Raw genomic sequence first — 18,102 nt, 5'->3', positions numbered from 1 at the left:
TTGTTTCAGGGGAAGCTTGGTCCTAGTTTTAAAACCTACTAACGTTTTACTGGGTCTTTCATTGCTCAGAGTTCAGTCTTAGTCCAGAGCAAAGGCTTCATATATAACCTGTGAGGCCCTGGCTATCCCCGTAATTAGCCAAGGCAGCTTTCTCTCCACATGGCCACCTTTCTTCCCCATAAGCAGCTTGGCTAGCGATCGAGTCCTGCAGGGACAACCTGTGCTTTCCACAGATGATATTCCGTTACCTAAAATTCCTGGGGTCACATTGGACCAAGCTCTTATTTCTCAGTATAATTTCATGCAGTAGATTGGTCTCCTACCATTTGCTGAATTGGAGAATCTGGGGGGGGCATTAGTTATTTTAAAATAACTGGGGGATCTACTGAAAGTGGTGTTTATTTAAAGCAGGTATATTTATCTGAATGTGTATTATTTGTGTTAAATGTTAACTTTTTAAATATTTACGATTATTTCTGTTTATTGTTATAATTTCATTCTCTTTTTTTTTTTTTTTTGTTTGTCTCTCTGTTTGTTTTGCTACGAGAGCTTATAAAAGGAGGAAATGCTGAGCGTGTGGGTATAATAGTAGTGGGTACAGGAAACACAGCAGAGAGCAAATGAAGGTTAAGTTTCCCTCTCTGGCAGCTGCTCTGTAACAGAGCAGGTTATCTGGCGTCTGCTTAGCAACAGCGGCGGTGCATGGATTTGTTCAGAACATTTTAGCCAGGGTGGAAGCTTTGCCCATAAGTTGCTGTTCATACCCACCTCCATCTCCATGTGGCAGGGGAATTTTAGTGTTGTCATATTTCCATGGAGAGGTTGCAGGAAACGCACTGAAAATCTTGAAATCCTCTGTGTTAACCTGTATTATAAACAGCTAATTAAGCTGTTACCCTAACCGTTACCTAGAGCAGCCTAGGAGTAAGAAAGGCAGTGTAAGATGAGGTACAGAAAAGACACAGTTTTGTCTTTGGCCTTGCACCAGCCATGAGATTAGCATCAGATCTTTTAGGCTTCTTCCCAAATCGCCTGATTCAGTGATGATTTTGTGTTGTCCTCTCTGAGCAGAGGGTACAATTTCCGAACAGTTTATGAGTTTATTCTTTCTTTACTGCAGTCAACACAATGAAGCTTTCTATATGAGAAGTAGGCTAGGCACCCCTACAAAGTGAGACATAGCATGCGCACTCTGTGGAGCTTGGAGAAGGACTTGGTGCAAAGTGAAGCGGTGCTTGAGGTTTCAGCACCGTGCCACCTCCCAGCAAGAGCTGCAGCTAGCTCTGGTTAGGCAGCAGATACTCTGCAAGCACTTTCCCTAGTGTTTTAACTAGTTTTCTCACTGTTTCCATCCTAACTCTACCCCTTCTTGCCTTATACTGAGTCCCTGTGCAGAGGATCTTTCCATCTGTGTTTCTATATGCAGTATCTGGTGAACCGCAGTGGAAAGTTGGTCTGTTGCTGGGTCTTGTAATGGTATTGTATTACAACTAATAGTAGTATACATCTGAGCTCAACATATTTCTTTAGTTCTTAGTATGAGGAACTGAGCTTGAATTTGAGGAAACAAGTGTCAGCATGTTAGTGTGACTGTCACTGTTAGTGTTGTTACTTTCAGAAGGGTATTACAAATTAATAGCTGCAAGAAAAGAGTAATTGTGTGAGGATCCTGAAGAAGAAGTTGGAATTAGACATTTCTGAATGGAAACGTTTCTTAAATTATAGCAACAGCACATCTTTTTTTGCTGTCATAATTATTTTGTTCTGGCTCAGCTGAGTTCCCAAAAGGAAAGATGTTTGGTAAAGACTGTAAAATAATACTGTGTTGTTTTACTTTTTCTTTTATGTGAATGGAGACAGACAGTTACTCATGTGAATGTCTCATTTTAAGGGACATAATCCTCAACAAGATGTTGGTAGTACAAATAGTACTGGTTTTTTTTTTATTACTCAGAACATGATGTTCAAGTAAACTGTAGAGTATAAGTTATTTCTGGCATCCAGGGCATAGTTTGTGAACTGATGTGACAGTATCTCATATAAATTTTCCATCTGGATGATCACCGTGCAGTAGAAGTTTCTTGCTGTGTTGTCAAGCTAGAACTAACTGTTGTCACTGGCTGACCTTTGTTTATAAGTACGTGGGAACTTTATTGAAACACTTCACATAATAGAGAAGAGCTATTTCTCTGCTAGTGAATATCTTTATGTTGCCAAAGATTTCATTCATCTCCTTCTTTTGAATGGAGCACAGGATTCCCTCTCCTCCCCCACTGCAGACTTTTAAAAAGTATAAATGAGCCAATTTCTTACTGCTTAATCTCTCAAAATGTCCCATAGGAATCAGTGGCCTGATCTGATGAATAAAAGTTACAAAATCGGGTCCTAGAACAAGGCCAGAGAATGTTTCATTGTGTTCTGACTTGTTTGTAATCACTGAATACAAAATACTGTGTACTAGAGTAGGTGGGTTATTGAATAATCTTATTCTTTTTTACTTAGTGCGAAGTGACTGCATTGATTATAGAAATATGCAAGCGTGAAGAACATGCAAAGGGGTGCTCTGGTGGGAACCTTAATTATGATTAACTTAGTGATGACTACAGGGAAGATGCCAGCCAACTAGGAGGTGGAAGATTATCAGTTCCAAAGAGTAAGAAATTTGTATTGCGAAATTTGAAAAAGCCCTTCTTTAATGTTCCTACTTGAAATTTAATGAGTTTCATTTTGTGATTCCTCTTCAGAAAGAAATTTACATGAGGGGAGTACCACTCTTTTCACTCATGCCCCACAACTTTTTTGCTTAGGCAGAAATAAGAATTTAAAAGCACTAAAGAATATCTGGAGGCAAATTTTACTGTAACACAGCAGACCATAATAAATGGAGCATCTAGACAGTACATGTACAAGTTGGCACTATTGCAACATGGTTTTCCAAAGCCCATCTCCACATTACAAGGAAAGAAGCTTGAAAGTTTTTGAAGAAATCTGCTTTACTTTTTTCTGAGCAAATGCACTAATGTTCATGCCAAGCTTCTGTTAGCCAGGTGAATTTATGATACAACACATCAAATGAATTGTGTGAACTAATTTTCTATAACTTCTTTACTATTTTACATTGTCTCCCTTCCTTCTACAGAGTCTGCTACTCTGTTCGAGGAAAAGAACAATTTTGAGCTAGAAGAAGAGGCAGGTTTTCTCCAATGCCAAATTCTATAATGCCGGACACCTTTCCTTTCCCAAACTGGAGCAACAGCAAAAATCTCTTCTTCCGTGAGGAGAGGGAAGTTCTATACAATCTGTGCGTTCTTTTTTTAATAAAGATTTTAGCTGTCTTCTAAGTGAAATTCAAATTCTGAAAATGTAAATGGTTAATGAAAATTAAGCAAAAAATATGCCTTTGTATTCCTGTGGTAGTACCCATTTTGCTTCAGTATGGCTGGTCCTGATATACTTGACTGGAAATCACATCTCAGCAGGCTTCCTTCTCTGGGTAGCTTTTATACAAATAAGTCAGTGATAAAGACATCTTGTTTTCCTTGTGGATTGTGGCTCATGGGTTCCTAGATCTGAGAAGAATTCTTTTGCTTTTCAGTCAGTTGATTGCAGTCCTAGAAGCAAAAAATCACTTTTGTGATACGTCATCACTATGTTTCCCATTCAGCTAATTCCTTCTAATAAGTTTTGCAGCACTAAAGGGTAATTTCTCAGAGGATGTTTGCAGAATGCATATTTTGTCCCACCGTTTTCATTATCATCCTTGAGTAGGTGCCTTTCCTTCTCGTGCCGCAGCTGCTGGGCCGAGGGGCTGCGGTCCCCGCAGAGTTCTCTATTAGTTGTGTACCTACCACCTGATGGATTTCCCCATGCACTCAAAGAGAGAAACTAGGTCCCCAGGTGGCGTAAGGAAACAGGGCTTCTGAAGACAAGAAAGGTCCCAGAATCAGCCCAGGGGCTGGGGAGCCTCCTAGGACATGTGCCATCTCTGTCTAAGCTCCTTAGTGAAATATAATCGGGTTAAAAGTTATTTTTTTCTGTTTTTACGTGCCTTCAAAAGCTGTATGGCTATAACTGGAAGTCAGTGTTTATGTTTTTCCTATAAGAATCAGAACAAAGGAATATTAATAGCTGCCTGCACATTGTAACGTTTTCTGCATAATGACATTTTGCAGGCTTGATATAATTTTCTGCCATGTGCATCAGGCCATTAAATGAGAGGTCTTTAAAATTATCTCACCAGAACTGTTCTTTTTTCCAAACAACACTGAAAGAAAATGAGATCAAAGAATTTCATAAAAGGCCCGTTTCACAGCTTATCTGTCATCAAATGAAGGTATTAGCGAAATGGGCTGAAAAGCTTTTCCTCCTTGATACCCCTTTTGAAGTGACTGGAACTACAAAACACGCCATTTCTGCAGAGGATTGCAGTTATGCGTCTCCCTTGTGTGAGAAGAAGGGCACAAAAAGCTTATTACATCAGCTGGCACACTGTCTGGCAGACCTGCGAGATGGGGGTCCCTGCTCTGGGGGCTTGCCTTGCCTTACAGGGAGGCAGGCGCACCCGTCCCTCCCTGAGCTCTCTGTGGAGCGTGTGGCTACTAGCGCTGCGGCTTGGGGCAGAGACTGAAAGATTTTCATCGTCTGCCAGAAAAGTGCAGTGACTGTGGAGTGCGTTTCTCTCCAGACTAATTTGGCATTTGGGGTTAAAGACTCTCCCAAAGCTTTCAGTTTATGTCTAATGTTAAAAAAATAGGCGATCAAGCTGATGAAATGGCAATGCATTTAACTTGTTCTGTGCCTTCACTGCATGCCCTGGCCTAACAAATTCCTTATGTTACAGCATTAAAAAAATAATACTGATCTAAACTCCATCTGAGTTAACAAGAGTCTCACCACTAACCCCTGTGGATTTTGCATCAGAACATTAGATATTGCATTACAGGTGTTACAGAAAATATTCATATAGGCAGAAAGCTTACTATTCATTACTGACAAAGAACAAAAACAAAATGGTAATTTTTTTTTTTTAGAAAAAACGAAGCAGCTATAAAAATAAGAAAATATTTACATTCATTTGACTATTTTAGACCTACTATGAAATTCTGGTCTATTCAAGAGACTTAAGTAGAGCTTAAATTTTACCTCACGTTCTCACTAATAAAGTAACAAGTTGGAAGTCTGGGGAACAGGCTTACAACTCACTTCCTGATATTTCTGTGCTACTTTGAGTTAGTCTAAACTTTATGTTTTTAAAAAAAAAGTTTAATGAATTTTGAGGTGTATTTTCTTTTTACTTGACCTATTATGAGCTTAATGTAATATCTAATTCAATGCATAATAAATTCAGTCAAAATAGTAACCAGACAGAATTACTTGTCTAGAAAAATGGTAGGAAGATTGTGTTATAGATATAAGGTATTTATATTTTTTAATTTACACAGGGAAAAGGTCCATGAAGGAGACTTAACCTTCATCAGTTATTTGATGCATATGATTGTTAGTTAGTTCCAAATTTCCAGGGTGCCAGTTTTATTCATGCCCATACCTTATCATATTCCAAAACTTATGATGCAGTTGAGGGCCTGTACATTTCAACCGCAATATTGAAGTCAGTCGATCTTGCTGGCCACAGTAACGTGCGATTGTTTAAATACTTGCAACAGTCAACTGAAATTTTGTAAAAGTATTAATGCTAAGGGGGTATCCAAATGGTGCTTTTTTTCATTCTTTACCCTGTTATCATCCATATTGTCTGAAGTTTGGGCCAGGCGGGCTTCTCCTCATTTTGGGCAGTTGTGGATTGTTCCTGGATCTGTCTTCAGAAAAAAACATTAAACCAGATTTCCTTCTTGAATGCTAGTCGAGGTAAAACCTAATCATCTCTTGACTTTTTTTTGGAAAGAACAGGTGATCTCTGTAAGGTCCTGGCCAACGTTTCTTGCTTTGAATGATACGTTGCGTTTTCCCTAGTTCTGTGACCTACGACCAGTACATAGTAGGCCGCCCACCCCCATCCCACTTGTTTATCTGATCACAGTATATACTCTAGCCATATCTTTCTTGTTGAGCAGCGGTACGGGATGCGTTAGAGGCATGAAAAGCATGCTAAAACCACATTCTGTTCTAATATCAATTTGGTATTTCACAGGGAGGCAACAAATCTTCCAAGACAAAAGCCACATACCAGATCTGCTTTATGAAGATTAGAGATCTCAAACAAACATCTTGCTTAAAAACCCTATTCCAACGAGTCACATTATAGTTCAGTAAATGCTATGTTGCAAGTCTTTACAGTAATGCAGTGTAAAGGTTATGAGAACCTTTGTGTTACCTCTGAAAGCATTGTTTTGGAAACTAATCAGTTTGCAGCTTTTTCTTGCGTTTACATGGTTTGGCATGATGGGGTGGAGCGTGTTTCTGGAGAATTACTTCACCATCTTAAAGAGGGCCAGCTATCCCTGAAAACATGTTCAAGAATGCAAAAACGTTTTCTCTTCTACAGACTCTCAGTGGACATAACATCTGAGCTCTCTACAAACAGAATAGAAATACTATGTAAGCAGTTTTGTAAAATCAAAAAAAAAAAAAAAAGCTATTTTATACTTGAGAAGCCAAGGTACAAAACACCAAATTAATTCTCTGAAGGTAGCGTATAGCATGTGGCACAGCTAGGAACTGATGTGATGGCTAAGGTGAGCACAAAGAGTAATGTAATTAATCTGCAGCAGTGAGAAGTGTTTCTGATGGTATTTTGTTAAGTACTGAAATAGACTGCCAAAGGAGGTTTAAGAATCCTTATCAGTGATGGTTTTTAAGAGCTAATCATCAGATTAATTTGGGGAATTATGCAGTTTCTGGGTACCTGTGTGTTTTTTCGGCCAGCGAGGCAGAAGCTGTTCAAGGATACTGCTCACTGCTGGCTTCTGCTGCTGGCAAGGGGACTGAGAGGGGAACAGAGCATTTCTGGCACAGCGAAGACCCCTTTGCAATGCAGTGCACACAAACCCAGTTTCCCTCTGTTAGGCCAGACCAGCAGAGACATGTTACTTCTGCTTCTAGGTCTTTGTGGGCCAAATGGAGTCCACTCAGCAAGGCTGTTCAGGTTCCCAGTTATATCACCATCAGCACCGACAGTGCTGAGAGACAGGCGCACAGCATTGAAACGGTTAGTTCCCCTTGGCTTAGGTACCACTGATCCTGCCTGTCAGCCGTGGAGTACACCAGATGACCTTACAAGGCTCCTTTTATCCTATTTTGTGTGATTCTCTGGCCCTCAAATAAATATCATAACTTTGAAGTCATCCTTTCTTTCAAGGGCGAAAAGCTGGATTCAGAATTGAATACTGAGCAAAGCTGAGTAATAAGAGCACTCACCCACTGAGGGAAATTTGAATTGACCGGTTGACAGAAAATACCTTTCATACAACATTTGAATGCATGCATATATATATATATTTTTTTTTAAAGCGGAAGATGAAAATAATCCCAAATTTACAGTCCTTGTGAAGTTTAAAATAGCAGTTCCTATATACAGGACATTTATTCCAAGAAATGTGGGATTCACAGAAATTGTCCTTATTTTATTTTGAATTCCATGAAAACATTGCTACAAAACAGGAAAAACACCGCAATTAGCCTTGAGTATAAACACTGAAACCAGAGACTGATAACCTCTCAGAGTCTCTTGTTGAAGATTGTTACTGTAAACTTCAAAAAGGAATCAAATGAACAGGAGAGGCTTTTTATTGTTTTGTTTAACATTGTATCTAGTATTTCTTTTGTTTTTGTATTTGTCCCTCCTAGCGCTGGGGTTGTGGAAGATGAATTTACAATTCTGGTTAGTTTTCTGCTCTGGGTGTTGAAGGCTTTCGTTTAGTTTTGTGTACAGCATGCCTGTGCAATTTCCATCAGAAGCAGGAAATGTTTATTCAAGTTCTAAGGGGTGGGACAGTTGCTGCAGCTTTAGGTAATTTTAAACAAACTGTTTGAGCATCCTGTTTAAATAGAGTTAAGTAATCACAGTTTTGTACTAGTTGGAAAAGAATTTCATACATGCATGATATGAATAAAATATCATCTTACACAGCATACCAAGGTTGTGATGTATTGCACAAGAAGTCAGATAAATACAAGTTATATCTTTGACTTTTATTTTGGTAAAATGTTTAGTAACGAAGCATATTCTGTTATGTGACTACTCTACTACAATATGAAATATTTCATATTTAAATTTGCTTATATTTAATACATGTTTTAATTTCCCTAATATTTTTAGTAACATCTGGAGAAATCTAATTCAAATATGACTTTTGGAAATTGTTTGGGAGAAAAAAAAGTCTATTCACACAAAGACCTTAGAACTTAGTTTAGGGAACTAGTGAGAATCAGGAAGAATTTATTCACGCCCAATTGTATGGGAAACATAAAAGAAGGAAAAAATGGTAGTTGGAGTAGGCTGATAAGTCTTATCAATTGTGAATTTTGCTTGAGGAGTGAATGTTTGAAGCCTTTCCTGAATTCTCTGCTTTAAAGTGTTGTGAGGGTAGATCTGAGAGACAAAAAAACAGTAGTGAAAAGATTTGCTCCCTGGCTTAATAGCATGCGTGCACATCTCAGATATAAAAGGGGGAGATAGATTGCATGGTTTATTTTTGTTTTGTAGTATTTCAGTAATGAGGCTGTGCTGAATTGCACACTGGGTGCCCCAGCTCATAGAACTGATTTGAACGAAAATAAGAAGTTTGTACTCTTCAGATTGTCAGTGGTAATTGTACCTAGCCTTATGTCTGTTAATGCATTGTCTTCAAGCTGCAATCTAATGTTAGTGAGATTTTAATTGGAAAACAAAGGACAGACAGATTAATGAGTAATAACAATTTAAAAAATCTTTAAAGGGCTACGTGGTAATTAATGTAAACAATACATCAAAGTCACTCCGGGTCTAAGCTTTCCGGTGGGGTTTACATGGAAGCTTGTTCCTCAACAATGGTATCATTCCACATCTAAACAACTGATAGACAGTGATGTAAAGGGTCATCTGTTAAATCACAACTGATTGGCAAGATTATCTAGTCTTACTAGTAGGAAGTTCTTGGTCATTAATCACACCTCTGCAGTAAGGAACTGGATTGATTGTTTTATATCCTAAAAGTGTATTACTATTAATATTTTGGGAATTCACCCCACTTTTCCCAGTTAAAGACATAAGTCATTATAGTGAAAGAAATAAAAGATAGACGCTCTATCTGTTAGAACTCATAAAATCTAAAACTAAGGAAATATAAAGGAGTACATAATATATAGGTTTATGTTAACAGAACATATATAAATAAACTCAAACATTGGAGGAAGTGATTTCAAAGAGGGAAGGCAATGGTAATAATCAGAATGAAGAGTAAAGGCTTGGTCGGAAGCATTTGCTATAGAGCTGAAACATGGATATTTTAAGTATCAAGGAGGATGAAAACCAAGATTTGGTCACAATTAAAGGAGTAGAATAAGAGAGAAGAGGAAACTAAGTTTCTAGTTTAAGTGACAAATATACTTCTTCTCTAGATAGTGATAGGGACAAAGATTAGAGGAGAGGATGCTTTTGGAGTCCAATTTTTTGGAGACAACATAAAGCACTCAGGAGAGTATTTTAATTAAGAAAGTCAAGGGGTGAGATTGGAAAACAGAGGTTTAAAGACAGGCGGTTATCCATTCCAATATGCTGGCTAAGGTTAAAGTCAGAAAATACTGTGGAAATACAGAGTAAAGTTGAACTTTTTTTTTTGTCTTGACTTCCATGTTTACTCCATGTCCTCTTTAATTTTAAAATTTGTCTGCTCTGTTTTTCTTTTCCTTTTTTATTTAAATTATTCTCATTCAACCATATCTTTTGAGAAATTCAAGGAAAAGCAGGTATGATTAAGGGAGTAAAAAACCCTGTAAAAGAATCTAATTACTTCAGAAAACATATTGGCTTACTTTGCAATACTTTTTTGCTTTATAGATGCCAAGAGAGGATTAATCTGTAACGCCTTTGTTTGAGATCTTTCCTTTTCTTTCAGTTTATGTAATTGAAGAGTTCCCAGGACTACATTACATTTATTTTATTCATCAAAACATGCTTCTCAAATGTTATGAAAACGCAGTCCAAAAATAGTCGAATCCAAACCAAACCCATTCAATTTTCTCTTGGAACACAATCAGTGATAAAGTCATACCTTGTATCTCATTTTTAGCTGAATAAACACTGTGTTGTCCCTTAATAATGTATAATTTTAAGGCGTTCATTCTGTATTCCTCTACTTTTAATATTTGAATATATCCTGGCAATGCATGTAGCAAGATATATATTAGCAGGCGTAATTCAGTTGCTTCACAATTACTATTTGAGGATGAAATTCTGTTCCCATTAAGGTTGCAAAGGTCTTGTTGGGTCACTGTGCGTGCGTGTTCATACAGTATGAGAGAAATTATACATTCAGAGTATTAGGAACCTGTATTTTGATTGTTAAGTTTTAATGAAATATATGGGGGAAAAAAGATTAAGTAGCAAAAAATCGAGAAGTTTTTCTCTGTTACTGAAGCTATGAGAATCAAAAGAAAAATGGATTTACCAGTCCCAGGTGGTATGGATAAAATAGTCTCTCTACTTTTACATCCTCTTTTCGTGTAAATTTGTGTCTAGTCCCAACTGATCATCTCATTCTGACCAACAAAAGACCAGACAGTGGTTCTAGAAAAGTAGTTCTCATAGGAACTGAGTATATTTCATCCAAAAAGATTATATCTTCAAATGTTGAAACGCTCGCCTGCTGTGCATGTGTGTGATGTGCATCTTATTGTTTATACCATGTTAGTGCTTGAGAATTAATATTATTCCCCTCTGAAAATGAGATGCTCTCCCAGATTCATGAGAAGAAGAGAGCAGAGCTTTCAGAGTAATTTTTTGCTGTGAATTCTGATTAGGAAACTGAAATGTGCACCCAGGAAAGCTAGAAAAGTAACTTGAAATATTGGTATATAACAGAAAAATGCAATAGCACAGCAGTTTCAGTGTCAGGGCTGTTAATTCAAGTTTCAGTATCTGTACTTTTGAGATGATCAACTGAGCTGCAGAATGTGACAGAATTACTCCTTCCCATTAAGGATGAGACGTGCATAATAAGAAAAGTATGAAAGAGGATAGGAGACTTAGCACTGTGCAACTCTGGGAACGGAGCTGCTGCTAAATCTTTTGTTCAGGCTCTCTAATGACATGATATTTTGCTAAGCAATCCAGATTAATTTCCAGTTGACTAAACTGGAAATGTCCTACAAAGAACTAAACCAAAAAAAAAAAGAAGCTGGAGTTTGAGCAGAACACAATTTCTGATATTTAGAACTGGCAATTATGTGTTTGTCGGATACCACCAAAAAAATTGGTCTTGTTGGGATCAGACATGGAAGTATTTAATATAAAAGTGATTAAATGGATATTCTGATATATTAGAAAATGTTCATCATCTAGAAAGTTGTGAAAGGCAGCCTTTTTATTTCTGTGCACCATCATTGGCAGCTGGAAGAGCAGCAGTATCTCCATTGGGAGCAGCAGCACTATTGCCACTGGGAGCAGGAGCCCCCAGCTTGGTGGCAGATCACAGAATGGCCAAGGTTGGAAGGGACCTCTGGAGATCATCTAGTCCAACCCCCCTGCCTGTCATGCAGGGTCATCTAGAGCACGTTGCCCAGGATCGCGTCCAGGCGGGTTTTGAATATCTGCAGAGAAGGAGACTCCACAGCCTCTCTGGGCAACCTGTTCCAGTGCTCTGTCACCCTCACAGTCAAGAATTTTTTCCTCATGCTCAGACGGAACTTCCTGTGTCTCAGTTTGTGCCCGTTGCCGCTTGTCCTGTTGCTGGGGACCACTGAGAAGAGTCTGGCCCCATCCTCTTGATGCCTTCCCTTTAGATATTTGTATACACTGATGAGATCCCCTCTCAATCTTCTCCAGGCTGAAGAGGCCCAGCTCTCTCAGCCTTTCTTCAGAGGAGAGATGGTCCAGTCCCCTCACCATCTCAGTAGCCCTCCGCTGGACTCTCTCCAGGAGTGCCATGTCTCTCTTGTACTGGGGAGCCCAGAACTGGACACAGTAGTCCAGGTGAGGCCTCCCCAGGGCTGAGGAGAGGGGCAGGATCACCTCCCTCCACCTGCTGGCAACACTCTGCCTAATGCACCCCAGGAGACCATTGGCCTTCTTGGCCACAAGGGCACACTGCTGGCTCATGTTTAACTTGTTGTCCACCACCACTCCCAGGTCCTTCTCTGCAGAGCTGCTTTCCAGCAGGTCAACCCCCAGCCTGTCCTGCTGCATGGGGTTTTCCTTTTTAGGTGCAGGACCTTGCACTTGCCTTTGTTGAACTTCAGGAGGTTCCTCTCTGCCTGTCTCTCCAGCCTGTCCAGGTCCCTCTGAATGGCAGCACAGCCTTCTGGTGTATCAAATAGTGTGCCACAGCTTGGGGGTCACAGCTGTAAGCTGTAGCACGATCACTGTGCATCAACATCGTTTTATAGCAAAATGTTCATTAAAGACGCTCCTTGGCCTGCAGTCCAAACCTTTTTTTTGTTTGGAAGACTGAACTATATCTTTAATTTAAGGCACAGGAAAGATGGCAACATGTTGCAGAGGGACAGTCATACCAAAACCACTCATGTAGAGAGGCTCTGCCTGTAGCACAGTGATGAGGATCCTGATGAAGGGTAATGCCTGCATCTTCTGAAGAGTCTTTTATGCTACACAGGTGACTAGAATAGCTACGTTCTGTGATTTACTTTATTGTCAAGCTGACTGTGTTTGGTGATATCCTTAAGATCTAGCTTCTGAAATCTGAGATTTATCAGCTTTTCTTTTAAAAGCAAGCCTGTAATTCTCATTGGTTCCAGAGAGAAATCAGAGAGACAACACAAGGACCTGTGTTCTTGCTTAAAGCCGCAAAGGTGATATTTAAACCCTACAAATATGTTGAGAGATCTGCATCATGATTTTGAATGTTTTAGATCAGTAATATTGAGTGTTGCTGTATGTCAGTGTTATTCGTGTTTTTTTACAGAGATCAGTGCCAGAACGCTAGTTCACCTGGATCCTGCACACATTTTTTTTTCCTGCATCCTCTTTTTGTAATCAGTAAAAAGTCAGCCAAACATTTCTAGCCTCCTCCAGGAAACATCCCTGATAAGTATAGCATTTAGGCACTTAATGAGCAGGACTAATGCACATGCTTAAGGTTAAGCATATTTTTAAGTGCTGTGCTTTGAATCTGAGTCTTAGAGTAGATGATTAAAAAGAAACAGCAAACATTTATGAATTTCTGGACTCATATCTATAAACTATGTAATCTACAGTCTTAGATTCACTGGTGGGAGGTTAATTAACTTCCATCTTCTGTTGTGTTTTCTTCTCCAAAGCAGTGCCACATCTTGTCTCTTTTTCTTCAGCCCTGCACACCAGACACTGTGAGCCAGACCCAAATTGCAATGTTACGTGAAATTTGGAGACGACTTCTTCTAGGTCCCATGCTTACAGACCTGCCTGCTGTGTAATGCCCAGTGTGCATTTGATTTATTAGTGTTTTCAAGCCTCACTGTTTTACTGAGTGCTTAAATTTTGGGGCTTTTTTCTTAAACACACCAAAATGGGGTAGTTAACTGATGGTTACTTGCAAACAGTTGCTGTTTGCAAGCAAAGTTTATTTGTAGTCATCTGTCGTGGAGAACAGCTGGAAAAGTTGAACTTTGAAGTGATAGGCAAGAGAAGTAGATAAAAAGAACTCAGTATATATTTTAATAGCCTAATTATATTGCAGTGCCTTATGAGAGTTTGAGGCAATTCAAATAACCATATGTGAGTGTTTAGGATTGGCAGCATTGGTTTCTATAGCTTAACAGTTCTGATTCTTTTTTACACAATCTGGAAAAAAATATTTTGTAGACAAAGTAGCTGATAAAAGATAAGAGAAGAAATAATGAGCCTGAAATTGGTCCAGCAGACCTTGAGTAGTTAACAGAATTGACGTTATCTCTTTCTTGTTATGGCTGCATTTGAAAAGAAACAGCATCATGTAAATATCTCCATTATTATGTAAAATTGATTGTAATTCTGTAAGTATATGTGGGTACCTAGATAAGCGTGCGTGTGTGTCTGTGTGTGTGTGTGTGTGTGTGTGTGTGTGTGTGCGTGCGTGCGCACGCATGTTTATTGCTTATTACTACATTTGGATTCTCTTCCCTTTTTCTTATTTCACAGTTTTTCTTCTCCGAGCCTCTAGGTTTTTGGTTCTTTGGTTGGTGGCTTTTCCTTTTTCAGAATTGTGGCGTTTGCTTCTTTCATTTCTTGACGCAAATCCTGCTGTCGCCTAAAGTGTAGCTTCAAGCACTCCTTTGTGTAACTAAAAGAAATTAGCTAAATAGCACTGTTTTAATTAATTTCAGGACCGCCTCTTTTTCGTCATGGAATATGTAAATGGAGGAGACCTAATGTTTCAAATCCAGCGCTCACGCAAATTTGACGAACCTCGATCCCGCTTTTATGCAGCAGAGGTCACATCAGCACTCATGTTTCTTCACCAACATGGCGTCATCTACAGGTACTTTTTTGATCAAAAATAAAGTATGCGCGAGGCTTAGGGCTGGTTTTGGCTGAAATCCTCTGTCTCTTAGCAACAAGATTTAGATTAGTTGTTTGTTCCAATTTGCTTACATAGAACTTTTTTGGCTGTTTATCATTCCGAATGTTAACATTTGAATAGCCTCTGCAGCAATCGCCAGCTGTGTGTGCCAGTTTTGTATTATAGTACAAATAAAGCTTTTTTGAAAAAGCTTGGCACAGTGTGACCTAGAGGTGACCTTTCTGCAGATCCACGCAATCTCTTCACTTTCCTCTCTGTGCCATAGATTTCCTCTCGTTTTCTAACTCCCTGCCACTTCCTGAGTTTGTTTGTCCTAGCTGTCTCCAGTCTGATAGAACGGGGATAGTAGTTTGCAATGCTTTACTTTATGCCCCTTCCTCTTAACTGTTTGGGCAAAGCCTTAGACACCAGCAGGAAGCGGCTCGGTGCAGAAGTTTTGATTTGCTTGCAAGTGCCCCTCATCTATTTGCCAAAACCCTCCCCGAAGAGATCTCCAGTCCTGAACACGCATGCACACACAAAAATGTGCATATTCTTGCTGTGTTGCGAAGACTGTGTTTAGGAGCAAGCATTTATTTATTATTAGAAATAAGGGATCACTTTGGAAATTTTCACCCTGCTGTCCATGTGTTAAGTCTTTATCTTGTCATTCCATCCTTCCTCTCTTTTTTGCTTGTTTTTGGCAGCCTGTTGTTACTTCTGATAAATGCAGGCTCTCACAGGCAGAATACTTTATAGATTTTGTGATACAGGTCTGTTCTGTCTTAGTAAAAAACCCTGAGTATTATGAATGTAATTGAGAATTGATATGCTTACCCTCTGTGAGGTTATCAGTTTTGATTTTGGGGGTGGGCAGGCAGTCTTAGATTTCTTAAGCAATAGCATCAGGAGCGGATATGGAATTTATCAGATCCATGGATCCATTTTTAAAGCTGCTCTTGAGAGCGTTAGAAATTGAAAGAAGTGAATTTTAAATAAATAATTTTTAGTAACCGGGACTGGGCAGCAACTTTCGTCAGAAGTTGTTGGCTTTCCCACCCATGGGAATTCTGAGTGAAAGCTCTCATAGAATGAGTCTCCTTTCCAGAGACATCACAAACAGCAGGAGATTGCATCTTCTGGGCAAAACAGCTCTGTGAAAATTTTCTTTCAGTCAAAAATCCATTTTCCTTTAGAAAACATTTTTGCTCGTCTCTGCCTTCCATTGACACAGGTATGGAAGTGTTTGGTGCACACTGGGTTTGACTTTTTTTCTCTACCCCCTTATAGAGGTTTGTTTTCAAGTGCTGCAGATCTAACTATGTTTCTAAACTTTGGTGCCCTTCTAACATTTCCTTCTCCTTTTCTGCATTTATTTTCAAAGCAAATATATTTGTAGTTTTAGATAGTAGAAGGTGACAATTTCAAATTTTCATAAGGAATCCATAATAAAGAAGCAGGCGGAGAAGCTGACGCTTTAAAAAGTTAAGGATTTTGAGGATTTTTTTCCATGAAAAGACTGAAGTAATTTCCCTCTCCTAAACGTGGCATTTACATGCTTTGTAATCAACAGTCAGTTTAGTGATTGCAGTGAGCCAATCACACAGAAAATCCACATTGGTAAAATTACCTTCCTGCTGCTTTTTATGTGTATTCTCCCTTTTCCCTCCCACCTCCCATCCTTACACACATGTTCCCTTTTCTTACCTCTCTTTTTTCTTCCTCCCTTTTACCTTGTTTTATGTGTAGCTTCTGCTGTGTGTTGGCTGCAAGCTGAACTGAATCCCTTTGTGTGCATGCATTCTATCTTTGACTTCTTTTACAGTCAAAATGATTGGATCCCAAGAGAAATGTCCTTATGATGGGACAATGCTTTGTAATTAGAAGTTTGCAAGATGCTCTCAACTTCTGATTCAGAGACTATGCTGACATGGCTTTGTTAGTGTCATATTATATTAGGTGTATTATCAGATGAGGTGAAACAGGAGAAATAACATGGGTTGTAGGATGAAAGTAGTAAGTAAAAAAGCAACAACCAAAAAATTAGGAACACATCTAGTCTTACTCTGCTTTGCCACAGCCTTGTGGATCTGGATACGATTATGTCCATAAGAATAGTTCATTTTCCCATGTGAGGATTCTAAGTGTTTCAGCAATACATAACATGTATATCCCAGTTAATCGCTAATTTCTTCTTTCTCTTTGTTATAGAATATCTAACAAAAAATTAATCATAAGAATGTGTCACAATTCATTCATAGTGTGCCAAGCCCTAGGAGAATACATATATTAGAATACAGTTGTCTTGCACAGAACAGTTTCAGCCTGATTATTCAGTACCTCACTGCATCATTTATTGGAGTGTTAAAAATGCTTTGGGATCAAGTCACTCCTGTATATCTCTAAAGCTGCTATTAGCTGCCAAACAAGGAAAGGAAAGGAGAAAAAAAAAGAAAAGAAAAGAAAAGAAAAGAAAAAGAAAACCTGTGCTCTTGAATAACCACCAGTCATAACTACCTAACCTACCTTCAGATATTTTAATAAAGAATACCCGTCTTCCGTGTAATTATATTTCTAGAAAAAACATTGTGGTGTGAAATTAATGGTTATTCTCCAAAGTGGGAATCACTGCTTGTGTGGGCAGTGCTTCAAGGAAAGTGGAAATATATATATAAACGAAGATGTTTGATGGAAATGCAGGTTTCAAAATAGCTCCAATGCCTTCTGATCTTTTTTCAGCCACATATGTGGAAGTATTTGTTTGGAGCTAAACATAGCTATACTTTTGGAAGTAAATAACTAGCTTTAGCTAGTGCTTTGACCTGTTGGTTAGATTTTAGAAACTGCTGTGATGATACTGAGTGATCATCTTTTTTAATAACTAGTTTATCCTCATTTCCCCTGAAGTTCAAAGGGAAAGCTAGTTCCCTGTTTGGCAATAGAAATTATTCTTTAAGTTCACATCTTTGCAACTGGCACAACAGCAGTTCCCAGACTTGTCCAATTATCTGTGTGTTCATTGGAATTATGTACCTTCCTGTTGTTCATAGAGTTGTTGTTGGAAATAAAGATTTAAGTTCACCATTTTTATAAATAAAGATTCTACTGTTACTAAATTTATCCTGTTTGATAGAAAAACTTTAGGATAATTTTCACTATGGAATTTTTAAGGGTCTTAGGTTCCTGTTGTGCCAAAAACACTTCAAAAACTTAATAAAAATATTTGCATTATCCCTGCCACTTTCCCTCTCATCTGGCATTCAATTATTCAGGCATATGTCAAGTTAGGGCCTGATAATACAAGCAGAGTCAATCAGGCAGTACAGATATTTCTATCGCAGTTTCTGGCAGTTATTGTTGTTTGTGTTAGGCAATTGCAGCACTATGAAAAAATGTAACCAAGCTTCAGGAATTAAGGGCTAGACTATGAATCTCATTTTGCTTGTGAGCTGAACCGGACTTTGAACTCAGT

At 38.6% G+C, this 18,102-nt stretch overlaps 1 protein-coding gene across 2 annotated transcripts in view; it reads left to right on the top strand.

Moving 5' to 3' along the window:
* Window positions 1-18,102, top strand: part of PRKCE (protein kinase C epsilon) — a 305,131-nt gene that overhangs the window by 232,373 nt on the left and 54,656 nt on the right. For both annotated transcript variants that reach the window (XM_009676282.2, XM_068939624.1), the window contains one exon: window positions 14,455-14,609. In XM_009676282.2, the coding sequence (XP_009674577.1) occupies window positions 14,455-14,609 (155 nt within the window). The remainder of the gene's footprint in view (window positions 1-14,454; window positions 14,610-18,102) is intronic.

Source organism: Struthio camelus, chromosome 3 (genome assembly GCF_040807025.1).
Source record: "Struthio camelus isolate bStrCam1 chromosome 3, bStrCam1.hap1, whole genome shotgun sequence".
NCBI lineage: Eukaryota > Metazoa > Chordata > Aves > Struthioniformes > Struthionidae > Struthio > Struthio camelus.
Note: the sequence above shows the minus strand (reverse complement) of the source record. Positions and strands in the feature narration are given on the sequence as shown.